This window comes from Manacus candei, unplaced genomic scaffold (assembly GCF_025592945.1).
Source record: "Manacus candei isolate 608988 ecotype Guabito, Panama unplaced genomic scaffold, ASM2559294v1 h1tg000014l, whole genome shotgun sequence".
Classification (NCBI taxonomy): domain Eukaryota; kingdom Metazoa; phylum Chordata; class Aves; order Passeriformes; family Pipridae; genus Manacus; species Manacus candei.
In genome coordinates, this window is record NW_026138062.1 from 65,145,359 (window position 1) to 65,162,416 (window position 17,058).

Sequence of the window (17,058 nt, forward strand, 5' to 3'; positions counted from 1 at the left end):
GGGCGCGGTGCATGACGGGAGCTGTAGTCCCCCGCCGGGGCGGCCGTTGCCGGGCGGGAGGCGCGGGCGGGATGCGGCGGAGGGAAGGTGTGGAAGGGGATGGGAGGGCGGAGGGAAGGTTTGGAGGGATCCTGGGGGGATGGAAGGGCGGCGGGATGGGGCGGAAAGCGGCGTGGGAACCAGGGTGGCCGCTGACGCCGCCTGTCCCCACAGGTCCCGGCGCCCCCCCCGCCGCCACCAGCCTCCCGCCGCTCGTCCAGGGCCCGCCGCGCTGCTTCCTCCGCTGCACCGTGTCCAGGGTGGTCTGGGCGGCCCCAAAACCGCCCGTCGTCGTCCGCCTGAGGTGGTGGGGGGAAACCTCCGGCGGCACCTTGTTCCAGCCCGCTTCCCGGCCCGGGCGTCCCGCCGGGAGAACCACCGCCCGCTTCCCGGTGCGCTGCGGGCCCCGGCAGTTCGCTGCGTACTTGGCAGGTAGGGACATTTCGCGTGGGAGACCCGCTAAAGCCGAGGAGTTTATTGGGAGTAGGTTAGAACAAGAGGACATAGGCTTAGGCTGCGCCAGGGGAGGGTCAGGTTGGACATCAGAAGGAATTTCCTCATGGAAACGGTTGTTAAACATTGGAAGAGGCTGCCTAGGGAGGTGGTGGAGCCCCAACCCAGGAGGTGTTCAAGGAACGTGGTACCCAGTGCTCTGCCCTGGTTCACAAGGTGGGGATCAGTCACAGGGTGGACTTGATAGTCTCCAGAGATCTTTTCCAACCCCAGCTGTTCTGTGATTCTGTGGGTTTTGGTATTATACATACAGGCATTTCAGTGTCTAAAGGCGTGGAAAATAGAAAGATACTCAGCTGAGCTTGTAAGGTTATTGAGGTGCTTAATTTAGTGAAAGATATGCAGGAAATTAATGCAAGCCTAATGTCCAGAGTCTGTCCGTAAAACCTGTGCTGGCTGTTGCTACTCATAGAATCCCAGACTGGGAGGGACTGTAAAGCTCATCCAGGTCCACCCCCTGCCATACACTAGATCATGTTGCTCCAAGTTCCATCCAGCCTGGCCTTGGACACTTCCAGGGATGGGACAGCTTCTCTGGGCAACCTGTGCCAGGGCCTCCCCCCCCTCACAGGGAAGAATTCCTTCCCAGTATCCCCTGTAACCCTGCCCTCTGGCAGTGGGAAGCCATTCCCCCTTGTTATGTTATTTCTTTTACTGGTAATCTTGTGTTTATTTATCACATAGCAGTAATAATATCTGTAGTGACTCTTCTTTCCCTGATGTCCCATTATTATCGTTTCCATATAAAACATAGCAACCTCTGACATCTCTGTCATTTTAATCAAAAAGTGTTAATTGTGACCATGAGGCTGACCTGAAACTGTTCCTAATTTTCACAGATATGGGTGTGCTTGTCCTGGAGGTCCTGACCAAGCTTGACCACCTCCCCATTGGCAAAGTGCAGATCACCAAACTGTCCCAGCTCTCTCCCAGCCATCCCATCAAAGGGTCTTTCCCCTTGGTGTCACCAACATCTGCTAAACTTGGAGAGCTGCAGGTAGTCCTGATGTCTGTGCTCTTTGTTATAAGTTATGTTATTATAAATTATGTGTATAATCAAGTGCCAGGATCAAACTGTACATGGCACACTGCAGACCTAATCTCTGTCCAAGGCATTTCTGAGCTAAGGTAGCAAGTGAAAAATAAATATTGGTGGTTTTGACTCTGTTTTGTTTAGAGGGATGTGTGGTAGTTCAACTTGATAAAGAAAATGTCATCTGTACGCTGAGAGTGAGTTTTTGCAGGTGGATTTAAAAATGGATCCTCAATTCTAACACTTCACTGGGCTGGAATTGTAGGAGATTTTGAAATCTGGAATGAGGAAAGTTCTGTCCTGCAGCCCTGGCTCAGGAGAATTGATGCTGAAAGATAATTGTCTGAGATTGGAAAACATGGAGTGGGAAACAAATACTTGTAAATCATGTCAGAGTTATGCAAAATATAAATATTACTTCATGTGGAAGAGCAACAGTTTTTCATGGCACGACAAGTAAAGTTGAATACAGTATGTGCTGCACTTAGCTAAGAAAAAACAAAGTAATATTTTCACCTTGTGTCTTTCAGGTCTCGCTGGTTCTAGAACCTCTGCCAGAAGTGTACGACACCAGCACCACCACAGAGGGAAGTTTGGACCCTGCTCCTGCTCAGGGAAGCAGCAAGTCCCAGCTTACTGCTCCATCCCAGCAGCCCAGGCACACACAGGTGGCTGTTGCTGACCCAGAGTCTGTTGACAACAGCAAAGCCACAAGCCCCAGGTACTCTTTTTTTTTCCTGCCATGACAAAGTTCTGGTTTATTTTGCAGTTCACACACATTTTTTTTTTGTAATAACTATACACTTGTGAGTTATGGAATGCTTAATCTTTTTGAACGTGTGTGTTACATGAAATCCAGAGTGTTGAAGGTTTCTGAGCTTACAGGGGCAGTTTGTCATCTGGCAGAAATTTGCATCCTATGTTGACTTAGTTCAAACCATGCTGGTTCACACAAGAGGTGCAACAAATCACAGACTGGTTTGGGTTGGAATGGACCTTAAAGCTCATCCAGTTCCACCCCCTGCCATGGGCAGGGACACCTCCCACTAGACCAGGTACCTCCAAGCCCTGTCCAACCTGGCCTGGAACACTTCCAGGGATGGGGCAGCCACAACTTCTCTGGGCAACCTGTGCCAGGGCCTCCCTACCCTTACAGGGAAGAATTATCTCCTAATATCTAATCTAAACCTTCTCTCTGTCAGTTTGAATCCATTCCTCCTTGTCCTGTCACGACATGCTCTTGTAAAAAGATCTTCTAAAAAGATGTAAGTCTTTTACTTGCAGCTTGAATTGGACCTCTCATGGTCTAAGTGGCAGATGAGGACTCATGGACATAACATCACATTTCTTTTTGGAGCATTTGAAGAGTTTGGAATCTCTTTACCCGCCCACTTGAGCTGTTACTGAAGTAACATTTCATTTTTCAGTAGAGGAAAGGACCATTTGCTCTTCCAAGAGAACTCTGAAAATGTAAAGGACACTCCTGCTTCTTATCACCCTGGGAGTTTACCAGATGAGCTTTGGAAAATGAATTCTTCAAATCCTTCCCTGTTGTTTCCCCCCAGCACCAATACTGGAATGAACACACGGATGCTCTCCATGAACAACCCAGCTACAAAAGACCTGCTGTCAGGTTTGTGTGCAACTGGCATTGTCTTTGAGGTTCACAACAAACAACTGTTGGTAATGTTTCCAGTGCTTCTCCAGAGCTGAGATTTTCTGAAGGAAAAGGGATCCTTTTTGCACCCTCTCACTATATTATGTCAAAGATAATTTTTATATTTTTTACTTTACTTAAAAACTGCTGGTTTAGTCTTGTTGGAAGGTGACTGCAGTATCCAGCTCAGGGAAAACACAGTGGCCCAGCAGGATTCCTGGGCCTGGAGGAGTAAAAGAAAAGGAACCTCAGCTTCACAGACTCTTTTAATCTTTGAGATGTCTTTTGAAGTGACTGTCAGAACTGCTGCTCCTGTTCAGGGGGTCTAGGGAGAGTTCCTATTCTATTGGCATTTTCAGGTGGAAAACTATTTCCATCCTTTTTAGACCACAGGCTGCCTGGACTGGATTGAAATGAGCCTTAGAGTAGGGCACATTTCCATATATGCTGTGTTTTGAGCTTCATGTTCACAGAAAAGACCTAAAATCAGACATCATAAGATGACAAACTACTCTTCCCTAAATTGGTTTTGCTTCTATATCCTAATAATGCCTTTCCAATGCCCGACTTGGTGTGTGTGGGTGAGTTGTTTTTACAGCTCTGAGTGGGAAACCGATGCAGGATCACTCTCACTGAGCTGTTTTTTGGTGTGTAAGACATGTTTAGTCCCCAGTGTGTTAAGATCTTTTTATAACAGCAGAAAACAGAAGTTTCTTGACTGTCACCGACACATTTATTGTGTTTACATGTTGCTTTTAAATTGCATTTGAATGCTGAAATATGAATCTTTCTGCTTGTTTCCCAGCTCTCTTGGATCAGGGCAGGAAACTCCGGGATGCCATGGTTGTCTCTGCAATGAAATCCAGCCCTGACATGGAGATTGAACTGAATAAAGTGGCTCCATTTAGGGAGAGAGAGGATTTTAAAGCATCAACAAAGTGAGCTTGGAATGGGGGAAGTGAGATTTAAGTTCCAAACTATACATTTTGAGGCCTTATCAGGAGAACTTGAAATACCCATATTCATGGGTAGGATTCTCATATTCATGTTTTAGGATTCTCATTCAAATGGAAAATTAAATTCTACCTGTGAATAAAGCCTAAATTTTGTGAATTTATTTTAATCTTGAAGTAGTAAGCCTTGATTTAAGTAACTGATTTTAATTTTGTTTTGTGGTATGTTTGTATTTAGTTGATAAGGAAACATTGATAAGAAATATTAAATATTGATAAGGAAATATTAATTATGAGGAAATTAAGGAAATATTAAGTGTTGGTAAAGAATAAGAGTAGAGTAAGGAATTGCAAGTGAAATGGTTACTTCATCACAAAGAACAGGTTTTCAAATAAGTAAATTGGATAGGTTTTATTATATATTTTATTCTATATATTATAAAATAATACACAATAATAATAATATAAAATAATAAACTATACAATTATGTAAAATAATATATATAAATAGTATATATTATTTTTATATATTTTGCTATATATTCTAATTTGTATCTCCTGATGTCAACATTCCCGTGAAAATTTGCATCTATATAACTGTGTTCTCAAAATTATTAGTCATTATCTTCTGCAAGATTTTTCTTAGCAGATTGGGAAAAAAAAGTGTTGGTGCCTTTTCAGCTTCTAGCTCCACCTTTGTTTAGCATTAGACTTAATAAATATTCTCAGTTCAATGATATTTAAAAGTATTAAAACAAATGCATATTTTTTTTAAATAGGAGAAACTTCATTTCCTTGTTTTATTTCTGGAAAAATACAAATATTTCATGTTCTTTTGTGATAACCAGAAAGTAATGTCATTATCTTTGCCAGTCAGTGATGCTATTGCAAACCCAATTTAAATTATTTCTGCTCAAACTAATACTATTTATTTAAAGTAGGTGATTTTGGACTCTGCAGGAAAAATTGATAGACCAATTAATGGATTGATCTGGAATTCCTTTTACTGTTTAATATCTTTATTTTTCCTTTTACCCTCTGTGCTTCCATCACTGTTATCCAGGAGCCCCAAAAACTTGAAGTCCAGTTTGGTGCACCCTCCTGAAGATTTCCATCACCTTGAATCTGCAGTTTCAGAGCAGCAATTTGATCTAAACTCTGAAGAAAGAGCAATCCAGTTGCTGCTGGGCAGGTGAGTGTGATGCACTGGGGGTTATTACTGCAAAGTTGTCCTCTTTTGACCATTTTATACTAAAAAATATGTCTTGACTCCTCAAGTTCTCCACATTTTTGGGAATGTAACCAATGTGCAAGTGATGGAGGTGTTTTATGCCTCAGCTTTAATGCAGGACAGCCTGGAAAACTTCAAGTCATGTTGATTTAAAAGAAAAATTATTCAAAATCTTTGATAAAACTGAATTTTTTAATGGTTGTTACTGTTGTATCCTAAAATGTTACTAAGTATATAAAACAAATACACCATTTCTTTGAAGAAGAAACAGTAAATTAAAATTACAGAGAACCAATAGTTATTTTTCAACTTCCTCCAGATATTAAAGTAACATTTTTCTCTCATTTTGTGTAGCAGTAGAATAAATGCTGCTTCCATTGTGCCCAAATCAGGGCATGAAGCATCCTGAACACAGTTTCTGGGTCAGATATTCGGAATTTCAGTTCATGTATCTTGTGCCCTGCACTTATTTTTTCCCTGTGGTTTATCACTGGATAACACTGGAGTGTTTGCAGATCATAAAATGATTTTGAACTTACAGCACAGAGAAAACCCTTTAAACTAAACAAACCCCAATTTGTTCCAACCATGTTGTAAAAATACTTGGATTTACCTACTCAGATATAGTTTGGTTGGTTTTTTTAATTTAAATAAACTGTCCCCAAGTATTACTGATACCTTAAACCAAAAGTTATAAAGCAGTTAAGGATAAAAATTAGATTAATAAATTAGATATTAATAGATATATTTTATTATGAAAGTCACCAAAGGCTGGAGTCAGTTACCCACAGAGGTTGTGGAACCTGCAGCTTGGGAGATACTCAAAATCCAACAGGATGATTTTTATTTGCATCATTTCCCTTAGAGCAGGGGTTGGACTAGATGATCTCCAGGGATCTCTTCCAACCTGCAATTCACACACAGTTTTTTCCTGTTGGATCCAGAGATGTTACTATGGGATAACCCTTCAGACTGGGTTACAGACTGACTCCATCTGGTATAAAAGAGGCAGTATTGTCCAGATTCCTTAGAAAATATCTCCAGAACTGAAAAACTAAGCTGTGTTTCTCTCTCTTTTACCCACAGTGCTGATTTCTCTCCGGGGCATTTGTGGGATCGCACAGGATCCCTTTGGGATTCCCTCTCTCTTGGGAGTGAGGTGTATGACAGTGAACTGGGGGATCCCCATTATGACCAGAGTCTGCTGGAGGGACTTTTTTACACAACTCCTGTAAGTGGAGATCCAAAGCAAAATGTGCATTCCCTGAGGGGAAGAAAACCAGAAGTTTGCATATTCAAAAATTCAACAGATTTCAGGATTTTAAGTCTGGATAAATGTTAAGTATCGTACAAAGGCTTGTGAGTACATGAGTACTTTGCTTAAAATTAACATTTTTAAAAGAATACTGTCAAGACTACAGAGTCAAGCACCGAGTTTGGAAATTGCTCAGGAAGAATTGTCCAGGAAGACTTTTTTTTTTTTTAAACTGCTGAAAAATTTTGATACCATTTCAATTGTTCCAAGTTAAGCAATCCTCAAGTTGGTGTTCTTTTTAACATATGTATCATGACTATTATATATCTCTCCAGACAATGCTAATTAACTTATTATTTATGTGCCTTATTTCTGTTTCAGAAATCTGATTCCAGTTTAAGTGATTCCCTCAGTGATGATGATGTTAAATCCTCAAACAAAGCACTGAAGACAGAAACTCTCAGGAAAGCTAATCCAGCAAATCCACAGGAAGACTTTAATGCCTTTGATCAGAACGTGACAGAAATTAAACCCAGGTAAATAGTTACATTAGTGCCTTCTGTTCTGACCTCATCTAATTGTATTCCCTTTTTTGCATGACAGAACCAATAAAAGTGTCTCAAAAAATCAAGCTTCATTTGTGTAATAGAATTACTATTAAGGTGTTATGGCTCATTTTTTTAATAATTCAGCTCCAAACAATTATTTATGATTTTTTTTCTTGCAAATACTGCTATTTTTACAGTCAGGTCAACTTCATATCTCCAGAGATACCAACACAAAACCATTTACATGTCTTACAAATTACACAACTGAGATTCTAAATTATGACTAAAATCCTGGTGCTGTTCCTCTGCAGCAGAGACTTTTTCTTGTGTATAACTGTGTCATCTCCCCGGTTTTGTACATGACATTGAATAAAGCTTTTCTTTTTGAGGAGTTAACATAAGATTTTTCCAAATCAACAGTGTGGAACATGCACTTTCTGGGTTGATTTTTTCCAGTTATGTACCCTGGGTATTGTAACATTTCTGTTACAGAGAGTACCAAATTTGTTGTAAAAATGCATTTGAAACATACATTTTTAAAATAACATCCCACCAAGCTACAGTTTTCCCTTCATGTGGTCATGTTAAAGATGTTTCTGTATCCTGAGTCTCATTTTCCTCTCTCCAGCTGCTCTCCCACTGCTCCTCCAGAAGATCACATCACATCCTTGGATTCAGACAGGTTGGCATTTCTGCAGCAAATACACCTGGCCAGAGTCATCATTGACAGACTGAAAATCCCTTTTAAAAGCATCCAGATTTACCAGAGGAAGAAAGATTTAACGGGAAAACCTCCCCGACCTGCATCTGTTAATAAGTGGTAAGAGGGATTGTGTCTTCAGAGCTTGTTTCCTGTGCCTTTAAGGTAGTTTTCCTTGAGATTTTTTGAGTTGTCCAGCTTCCCTGAGTTCTCCAGGCTTCTGAGGTCTTCCTATTTCTCTGCTTCTCTCAGGAAATTGTATCCTGTAAACTTGTTAAAGATGTGACTAATTTATTCTGATGTGGCCTCACTTCAGGCTGTGCTTTTCCAGGGGTTTTGGGGAGGTCCAAATGTACACTGAAAACAAGAGGTTGTATTGGTGGAGAACCTGTAATGTGGAAAAAATTCAGAAAATAGGTGGTTCAGTTATCCTAAAAAAAGAGTGGCAGTGTGAACATGGAATTTGCCTGCTGTGTTCACTTTTATTACATACATTTTTTAATAGATCTTTGATGGATTTTGTTTTTTAAATTATTTTTTAATTTGATTTCTGATGGACTGTGATCATCCATTCATTTTTTTATTCACAGCACTTTCTTTGTGGAGTACCACTTTCCCATGAGAGTCTCCAAGGATGATAAGGGACAGGTCTCCATAAAAACAGAAGTAATTCGAGTAGCCTCAAGTAAAATCACAGATGATGGTAAGGGCATTATTTTTCCCCCTTATGTTTAGTTTTGTTGACTCTTTCATCTCTTAGAAATTATTTAGTTGTGTTTCTATTTCTTTTGCTGCCTGAAAGTCATGATTAGTATGATTAGTGTAGAGTATGATTACTGTAGAGTTGCTGTGCTGCAGGTGGTGGAATGGTCCTCTCAGGGAGAGGGAACCCAAGTGATTTTTGAATTATTTTTTTTTCTTCAAAAAGTATTGTTATTGGGATTTTCAAATTTTTTCTTAGGGAAAGAACAGCGAGTCAATAATCCCATTCCTTCATTTCAACATAAAGCAAATATCCTTTCTGCCATAGTAAGAGGAAGATAAATTAGTTTTAGAAATATCAGAGATGTTTATACCTCAAATAAATAATTTTCCAGATGATGTCATGTAATATCTCCAAGAGCTCAGGTAATCTGTTGGATCCAAGGAATCCTGAGTCCTGTGCTCAAATCAGACATCTCACTTTTCTGAGAGTCACCAGTGTTTGTATCTCTAGAAACAATTCCTGTCTTTTTCCCCTGAGCAGAGAATGCTTTAGAAGCAATACTGTCTTCCCACAAACTGGAATTCCAGAGTGACTTTCAAATGCCTCTCCAATTTGGTCATTCATTGACTTTGCATCTTTCTGAGATTCTGAGTTCTCTTGTATGTTCTCCATTTGTGGCCAGACAAAACATCTGTTTCTTCTGAACCTCAGGCTCATCCATCCTCCTGCCCTTTGCCTTGTGTAGAGTCCAGCTCTTTGGAGCCTAGAAAAACAGATTGTGCTGAAAATAATTTGGAGAAGACATCAAGAAAATCCACTGCATTATCCTTTCTGAGAGCTGTTTATCTCACTTATTAAAGATGCCCAATAGAAAAATTCCAGAGCCATCTCAGACAAACTGTACTGAGAAAGTTTCCTGATGTCTAATCTGCGTTTTTGTCATGACAAGAGTACTTCTTTATCCATTGTGAACAAGTGAAAAATAGTACTTGAACACTGTTATTGTGCTTCTTGTGCTCTTTTTGCAGACTCTCATTCCATGTTTTCTTGCAGATGTTCCTTTTCTCCTGAAGCTGTGATTTCTCTTGCAGCTCAGCTTTGACTCTCTCAATGAATACTTTGAACTATATAACTCAAAATGATACAGAGTTCTCCCACTGAAAAAAGGGCAAGAGTTATTGTATACAGATGACAGAGACTTGGTGTCAACTGCAGCCTTTAAATGCTGTTATAATCTTAATTATAATCTTAATTTTGTCCTCCTGTTCTTTTCGGGCCTTGGAAAATGAAGAACAGTTTACTTTGACCTTGACGTTAATAAATTATGCAAAATTAAATGGTTGTGTGTGTAACAGAGTGGTCTCCAGGGGGAAGTTTATTTATATTCAGTTAATTTGGAATATTTGTTGCTCCTGTCTTCCAGGGGTGAAATTCCAACAGCGGTCTGTGTTCCCTGTCCGTTTTGGTGGAACAATGATAGAGCACTGGTGGGACTCTGACCTTGCTTTTAAAATCTACATGAGGAAAAGCACCCAGAAAAAGGTATTGATTAGTTGTTGTTTCTACTTTGTGTCTTGAAAAACAAAGAATTCCTGGCATTTTGATTTCCCACACACACTTAATGCAGACAACCAGATATTAAGAAGGGAAGTGCCATTATGTGCAGATAATATAAGTTGAACTGATTGCTGTTCTATCATCACAGAATTCCAGAATATCCTGAGTGGGAAGGGATCACTAGGATCTAAGTCCAACTCCTGGACTCCAAAATCCCACCCTGTGCCTGAAAGTGTTGTCCAAACACTCCTTGAGCTCTGTCAGGCTTGGAAGTGACCACTTCCCTGGGGAAGCTCATTCCAGGCTTGTTACTCTTTGTCACTCCATTCAAGGATTTTCTGAGTTCAAAACTGACAGGCAAAAAAAAATTGTCCTTCCCTCATCTTTAAAACTGATCTCTTCTTTTTAAAAACATTGGATCAATTATAAACATTGTTCTTCAGTGAGAACACAGCTCACTTAGCAACACAAAATGAGTTCCTGTGGATGCAGTTTGTATCTTTACCCTGCCCAGGTTAAGAGGAATAACATGAGCTGTGAAAAACTGATGTAACTTGTGCATTTGGGGGGAAAAAGTGCATTTCTGTTCACTAAGATTATTTTTATAATCATCTACCTGTGATGAAGAGGGGAGAGGGGTTAACTCAGCTTATGTTGCATTTTAATCAGCACTAAGGGTATGTGCTTTTCTTTTAACAGGTGAATAAATTGCATCTTTAAGTATGGAAATTTTGCTCAGTTACTAGGATTTGGGATGGTAATTTTTTGCCTTAATCTGGAATTCTTTTCCAGTAGATTCTGGGAGAAGTTGTCTTACTGTTGTTCTAGTAATTGGAACTAGGGGAAATTTTCCAAATCCCTGTTGGTACTACTAATGTTATAGGAGTGAGGAGTCTGTGTGGCTGCCCTTGGCTTCCCAGAAAGCTTTTGTTCCATAGAAGTCCTTTAAACCTGACAAATCTTGCAAAATGGATTCTTTACCTGTCCTCAGCCCGTGGCCATTGGCTCAGCAGTGCTTCAGCTCCGCAGGGTCATCGAGGCCAAGCTGCTCAGTGTCAGCTGGGAAATACCTGTGGAAAAAGAGGGAGATCACCCACAAGTTGGACCACTTACGGTACGTGTTTTACTGTCTCAAGTTTGTTAAGCAACCTCTTACTGCTAATTTTGGCTGCACACTCCTTTTTTTCCCTCCTCTGTGTTTTCCCTCTTTGTTTTAATTTGCTGGGTCTTGGATATGGAGGTTTGTTAGACCAATACAAGATAATATGAACTTTTTTTATTCCTTGAGGGTTTGGAGAAATATTTTGAACCTCCTGCATGTCTAAGGAGGTTGTCGATAAGGTGGGGCTTGGATGCAGAAACCACTCCACAGGCAAATTTTGAGGGGCACATATACAGGGCTTCTGCTTCACATGTGGCAGGAGCTGATGTGGAGCCTGGTGTTCCCTGTCCTTGGTATCACCTTGTCACTTCAGGAGTTATTTTCTCCAGCCAAAGTTTCTGCTCAGCTCCTTATTGAGAAGAATTAAAACTCCTACACAGCAGATTTGCCAGTTCTGAAGACAAAGAGCTCTCTAGATTAGCAGCTGAAGGCTTAGGAAAGTATGGGTAGGTTTTGGAAGTGTTGAAGGCAGGAAGGAGAAATGGTGTGTTTATTCAGGGAGAGAATGCAGTGCAACAGGGTGTGAGAGATGAAAAGTGGAAGATGATGTTGTAGGGAATTAATGAACCAAAGTTCAATGCAAGAATTTAGTGAAGGGGAATACTTCAAGAAAACTGATTTTGGTTGCCCTGTCTCCTGGGTTTCAGGTGCACAGTGAAATACCTGATAATTTTGTTTTCCTTATTTGGTCATTTTGTGGCTCAAACCCTTTGCTTTATTCTGTTACTTTATCTTCTGGACTTCAGTTTATTCCTCTCCTTGCTGCCTTGTCATCTGAATGCATCCAGCAAATCTATGGTGCTCTGTAGCAATTAACACTTGCAAATAGCTAAAATCAGCAGGCAACATAACAGTGAAAGAGCAGTGACAGAAAACATTTAGAAACACTTATTTTTCCTAATTTTTCTCAAGCAGCATGTGCTGTAGCAAAGTGGAGCAAGTGACAGTTGTGATACTTTGTCACAGTACTTTTCACCTTGGCTGGGTAGGGGTTCATTTTCAGCCAGCTTTGGGCTTGGGATTGGTTTAATGTTTTACTTTATTCAGAGAAGGGTCACCAAGATGATTAGAGGGATGGATCACCTCCTGTGAGGAAAGGCTGAGAGAATTAGGATTGTTCATACTGGAAAGGGGAAGGCTTTGGGGTGACCTAGTTGTGGCCTTCCAGTACCTGAAGGAAATGTGGAGAGAGACTATTTACAAGGGCCTGGAGTGACAGGGCAAGGGGGAATGGTTTCAAATTGAAATAGAGTAGGTTTAGATTGGATATTAGGAAGGAATTCTTCCCTGTGAGGGTGGGGAGGCCCTGGCACTGGTTGCCCAGGGAAGCTGTGGCTGCCCCATCCCTGGAAGTGTTCAAGGCCGCATTGGACAGAGCTTGGAGGTACCTGGTCTAGTGGGAGGTGTCCCTGCCCATGGCAGGGGGTGGAACTGGATGAGCTTTAAGGTCCCTTCCAACCCAAACCATTCTCTGAATCATCTGTAATTGTGTGGTTTTGAACTCCAGTTTGGGCTTTATTTATTAAAACCACATGTTTATTTTGCAGCGACAGCTGTAGCTTGTAACCAGCACATGCCTTAGGGTGAGACAACACGGCTCTTGAGCAAAGCATGAGATATATTTTCCATAGTTTCTGTTGCAGTCCCTTGCTTTGGGATGGGGCACACCCGACCAGCCCACTTGGCCTTACCTTGCAGGGATTCTTAGAGCTTGCAGCCGACAACAAGGACTTCACCTGCACAGCCGCCAGGTCAGCTCCTGCTGGGCATCGAGCCCTAGCTCATGCTGTGAGAAGTCCCCAGCTGGAATTCCAGGGGTCCAACAGGATGAGTGCAAATGCAGAAGGCCCTCACTGCTTGAGAACAAGCTCTGAAGATTCCCAGAAGGGAGGAGTGGGCAGCAGCAAAGTCGTGGCCCAGGATGTGCTGACCGAGATAACCCCATCTGAGGGAGATGGGTTATTGCTGCACGTGCTACTGATGGTGCCTGATGGGAAGGATTTTGTTGCTGGAGACAAGGGGCTCCCCAGTTCTTGCAATGTGTATTTAAACTGCAAACTGCTCAGCACTGAGGGGGCAACGAGATCCGCTGTCGTGTGGGGCTCAACACAACCCGCCTTCAATTTTTGTCAGGCAAGTCACACATTTTCCATTTCACACTGATGATTCCACACTGACAAACACATTTCATAGATAAATTACTTTTATGTATGTAGGAATGTCTCTGCTGGACTCTGTTCAATATATCAGAAAGTATTTTCAGTATTGTTTTGACTGGGTTGCAGTTTGAAATGCAGTTCATTGAATCATCTAAATAATAAATGAGACCTTTGAAGTATGAAGGAAAAACAGTCAGAAAAGTTTAGGTTAAAAATGAAAAAAATTGACTTCTTTTTTTTTATTTCAGAAAGAAAACATGTTGATGGTGACATCCTAATATGGAGATGTAGAATTTTTGTGTGTGTTGCATTGTGTTCTTTTTCTTCTCAGTGAACATATCAGTGGCTTACTGGCCTAACATGAGCCAGAACTGTCCCCCAGCAACCAGCAGAATTTCAGGCATTCAGTAATGTTATGACTTTGTAATTTTTATTGATATTTTCCTTTGGAAAAGTCAAGATGCTCAAAGGCATTTGTTTTAACTCTTCAGCTGAAAGAAACGTAAAAACAGAGCAAACCACGTCTGAAACAGCTGTGTGAAATGATTTATGTGTTGTTTAGTAAACAGGCATTTGAAGGTAAAGCAAAGTTTTTTAACATTACACATGATCTTGTGATAAAATTTATCTAAATTGGATGTTCCATTCCTGTAAGTGTCCAAGGCCAGGTCGGACAGGGCTTGGAGCAACATGGTCTAGTGGAAGGTGTCCCTGCCATGGAGGTGGAACTAGATGACCTTTAAGGTCCCTTCCAACCCAACCCATTCCATTATTTATTTTCCTGGCTAGCTCTTTTCCAAGGCTACCAGTTTTCTGAATTTCATTAGGCAAATGCACATTTAATTTTCAATTTCCACCTCTGAAAAGCACAATTCTGTAGACTGGAATAATGTAGTGTTACCAGAATGCTCCTGACTTAGCCAGTATTTTCCAGTTTATTCTGAATGCTAATTCTGTGTGAAACCCTTCCAGGTGATGCCTTTTCCACTGAGTTCCAAACGTTTGGAGAGGCTGAAAGACAATGTCATGATTATTGAAGCCTGGAACAAGGTGGGAAGCACTGGCTGTGACAGACTGCTGGGATTAGTGAAACTTCCTCTGCATCAGTTTTACATCTCATTCAAGTAAACATCTTTTTTTTTTTCCATATTTTATTGGGTGGGGAAATATCCTCACTGATGCTGAGGGAAAGAAGTCATGGATGGTGTCTGAGGGTTTTGTGGGAGGGTTCTTAATGACACTTTTTATAGCAAAAGGCATTTTTGCCCTGGTAAACTTCCTATAGTGAGCACTGTATGAGTAAGTTACACTGTCCTTGTCCAGAAATAAGAGTTCTTTGTTCTTTTTGGGTTTAATCTTTTGGCTTCTTGTTCAGTCAATAAATATACCTGCTTAACACAGTTTAAATTAATGGAAATACTGGACAGAAGAGATTCTTGCTGATACAAAGGATTAATTCCTTTTGTTTTGGTCAGATTTAGTGGTGGGTGTGAATCATATGGTGCTGGAACTGGCTGAACACCACTTTGTTAGTTATTACTGTGTCATTTGTGTAGTTTTTTCAGTAATCCACTGTATTTTGCTTGTGTATATCTTACAATCCCAGAACGGTTTGCGTTGGAAGGGACCTTAAAGCTCATCCAGTTCCATCCCTTGCCATGGGCAGGGACACCTTCCACTAGACCAGGTACCTCCAAGCTCCATCCAACCTGACCTTGAATATCTTCAGTGTGTTATTAGAGATTTTTACATTTTTTCTAGGAGATTTTTTTCTGGGAGAACAGTTGCTGTTCCTTCTTTTCATATGGCCCAAGTCCATCCATAAAGGCATGTAACTGCCTCATAAAAGTCTAATATGGCTACTCCCGTTAACAAATGGAAGTCTTCTCCCATCTGATCATGGATCTCTAGGCTGGCTCATAGCTGAGGCTGTGTTAGTTTTCGGAAAGTTGTGCTTTTTCATTGCTGAAAATAACATTTTTCAGTCAGCAGCTCACGGATCTGTGCTGTGTGAAACAAATTTGGGAGGAATGGAGAAAGATTGGTTTTTAACAGCGTTGAAAATCCCATCTAATATGAGCTTCATGTGATCCTGTTCTGACTCAAATGGCTCTTTTTTTTTTTTTTGTTCTGTTTTTGTTTTAATCCTTTGTAGAGACCCAAAGATTTCCCACCTGCTCCTCCAGGCTCAGTACCCAGTGGTTGCTGTGGACAGTTACATGCCTGTGGTTGATGTTTTTACTGGCAGCACAAGTGGAAGCCTCAGAGTCATCTTGGCAATGGGATCAGCTGATCAAATAATGGCACTGCAAAGGCTAAAGAACGGAGAAGGAGTGGTACCTTCTGTCCCACAACGTCCTTCCCACTCTCTGGACCCTCCTCCTACAAAACCCACAGTGGTATTTATTGTTCAGTAAATCCCTTTTTATTAATTGTTCAGTAAATCCCCATTCTTGCTGTTAGGGATGTGTGAAAAGGGTTTTACCAGTAGTTCATTAACAGTTGAGTGACCCCCAACCTCTATTTGAAGCTGTTTTGTCATAAATGATCACATTCCACACAGAATTATATTGTTTATATTCTTTTCTTACCAACTGGCTCTCACCAGTCTTGACCTTATTGCCTTTTTTGTTTCCTTGCATATCCACTGCTTCTATCTATACAAGTGTAGTAAAAAAAAAAACAAACAAACAAATTTTAGAAAATCTTAATTCTCACAGCCTCATTATGAGGTTTTGCCACTACCTTTGAGCTGGATGTGTAAGAACTTTTACGTGCTGAGTTTTGCGTTTTGCAGGAAAAAAAAAAATTACTCTCAGGCTTTCAATGTTTCTGTGACCCTGAAGAGGAAAATGGCAGATAATGGCTCTGTCCCCCATCTCAGGCTTCTTAGGTTCTCATCATGCATAATTATTTAGGTTGGAAAAGCCCTCTAAGATCATCAAGTCCAACCATCCCCCAGCATTGCCAAGGCCACCACTAGCCCATATCCCCAAGTGCCACATCTACACATCTTTTAAATCCCTGCAGGGATGACTCAACTACTTCCTTGGGCAGCCTGTTGAAATGTTCCCAGTTTTCCTAGAGGCTCATCCTTTCCATGTGGATTCCCTTTGTTTTGTTAGCAGATAGACCCAGAAGGAGAAGACCTGATGGAACACGTGTTTGAGATCCATGTGGAGAGTGTGAAAGGACTCACTCCCTTGCAGTCCACGGTCTGGGGAGAGGCCGACTGCTACGTCCAGTACCATTTCCCGGTTCAGGAGGCTGGTTGTGCTGCACTGCAAAGCTCTGGATTGCATGAGCATGGTAAATTTGGTCTGTAGTTCCTCCTTATTGCATTGCTTTAATTAAATATTGTTTAGTCATGTTCTCTCTGCCTAAGGAAGAGGGGGGGTGTTTTTCTGAGCATTCATGCAGCCAGTGCTTGTTTTCCTTGTAAGCTGTATTTGGACTGTCTCACCAAATGAAAAGCTCAGGACAGTGGTGGAGTCAGCATCCCTGGAAATGTTCAAAAACATGTGAGTGTGGCACTTGAAGACATG

At 41.1% G+C, this 17,058-nt stretch overlaps 1 protein-coding gene across 13 annotated transcripts in view; it reads left to right on the plus strand.

Annotated features, from left to right (window-relative positions):
• Nucleotides 1-32: 32 nt before the first annotated feature.
• C2CD3 (C2 domain containing 3 centriole elongation regulator) overlaps nucleotides 33-17,058 on the plus strand; it is a 42,533-nt gene continuing 25,507 nt past the window's right edge. For 5 of the 13 annotated variants that reach the window (XM_051780298.1, XM_051780306.1, XM_051780303.1 and 2 more), the window contains exons 1-17: nucleotides 33-87; nucleotides 214-471; nucleotides 1,392-1,549; nucleotides 2,116-2,306; nucleotides 3,013-3,218; nucleotides 4,048-4,180; nucleotides 5,259-5,387; nucleotides 6,513-6,657; nucleotides 7,063-7,217; nucleotides 7,858-8,049; nucleotides 8,520-8,632; nucleotides 10,059-10,177; nucleotides 11,184-11,306; nucleotides 13,053-13,487; nucleotides 14,486-14,637; nucleotides 15,669-15,912; nucleotides 16,639-16,831. In XM_051780298.1, coding sequence (XP_051636258.1) covers nucleotides 72-87; nucleotides 214-471; nucleotides 1,392-1,549; nucleotides 2,116-2,306; nucleotides 3,013-3,218; nucleotides 4,048-4,180; nucleotides 5,259-5,387; nucleotides 6,513-6,657; nucleotides 7,063-7,217; nucleotides 7,858-8,049; nucleotides 8,520-8,632; nucleotides 10,059-10,177; nucleotides 11,184-11,306; nucleotides 13,053-13,487; nucleotides 14,486-14,637; nucleotides 15,669-15,912; nucleotides 16,639-16,831 — 2,962 coding nt within the window. In that variant the 5' untranslated portion in view covers nucleotides 33-71. Of the gene's footprint in view, nucleotides 88-112; nucleotides 119-213; nucleotides 472-1,391; nucleotides 1,550-2,115; nucleotides 2,307-3,012; nucleotides 3,219-4,047; nucleotides 4,181-5,258; nucleotides 5,388-6,512; nucleotides 6,658-7,062; nucleotides 7,218-7,857; nucleotides 8,050-8,519; nucleotides 8,633-10,058; nucleotides 10,178-11,183; nucleotides 11,307-13,052; nucleotides 13,488-14,485; nucleotides 14,638-15,668; nucleotides 15,913-16,638; nucleotides 16,832-17,058 lie in introns of those variants that run through there. The other 8 variants (XM_051780302.1, XM_051780305.1, XM_051780301.1 and 5 more) reach the window with 7 other exon arrangements.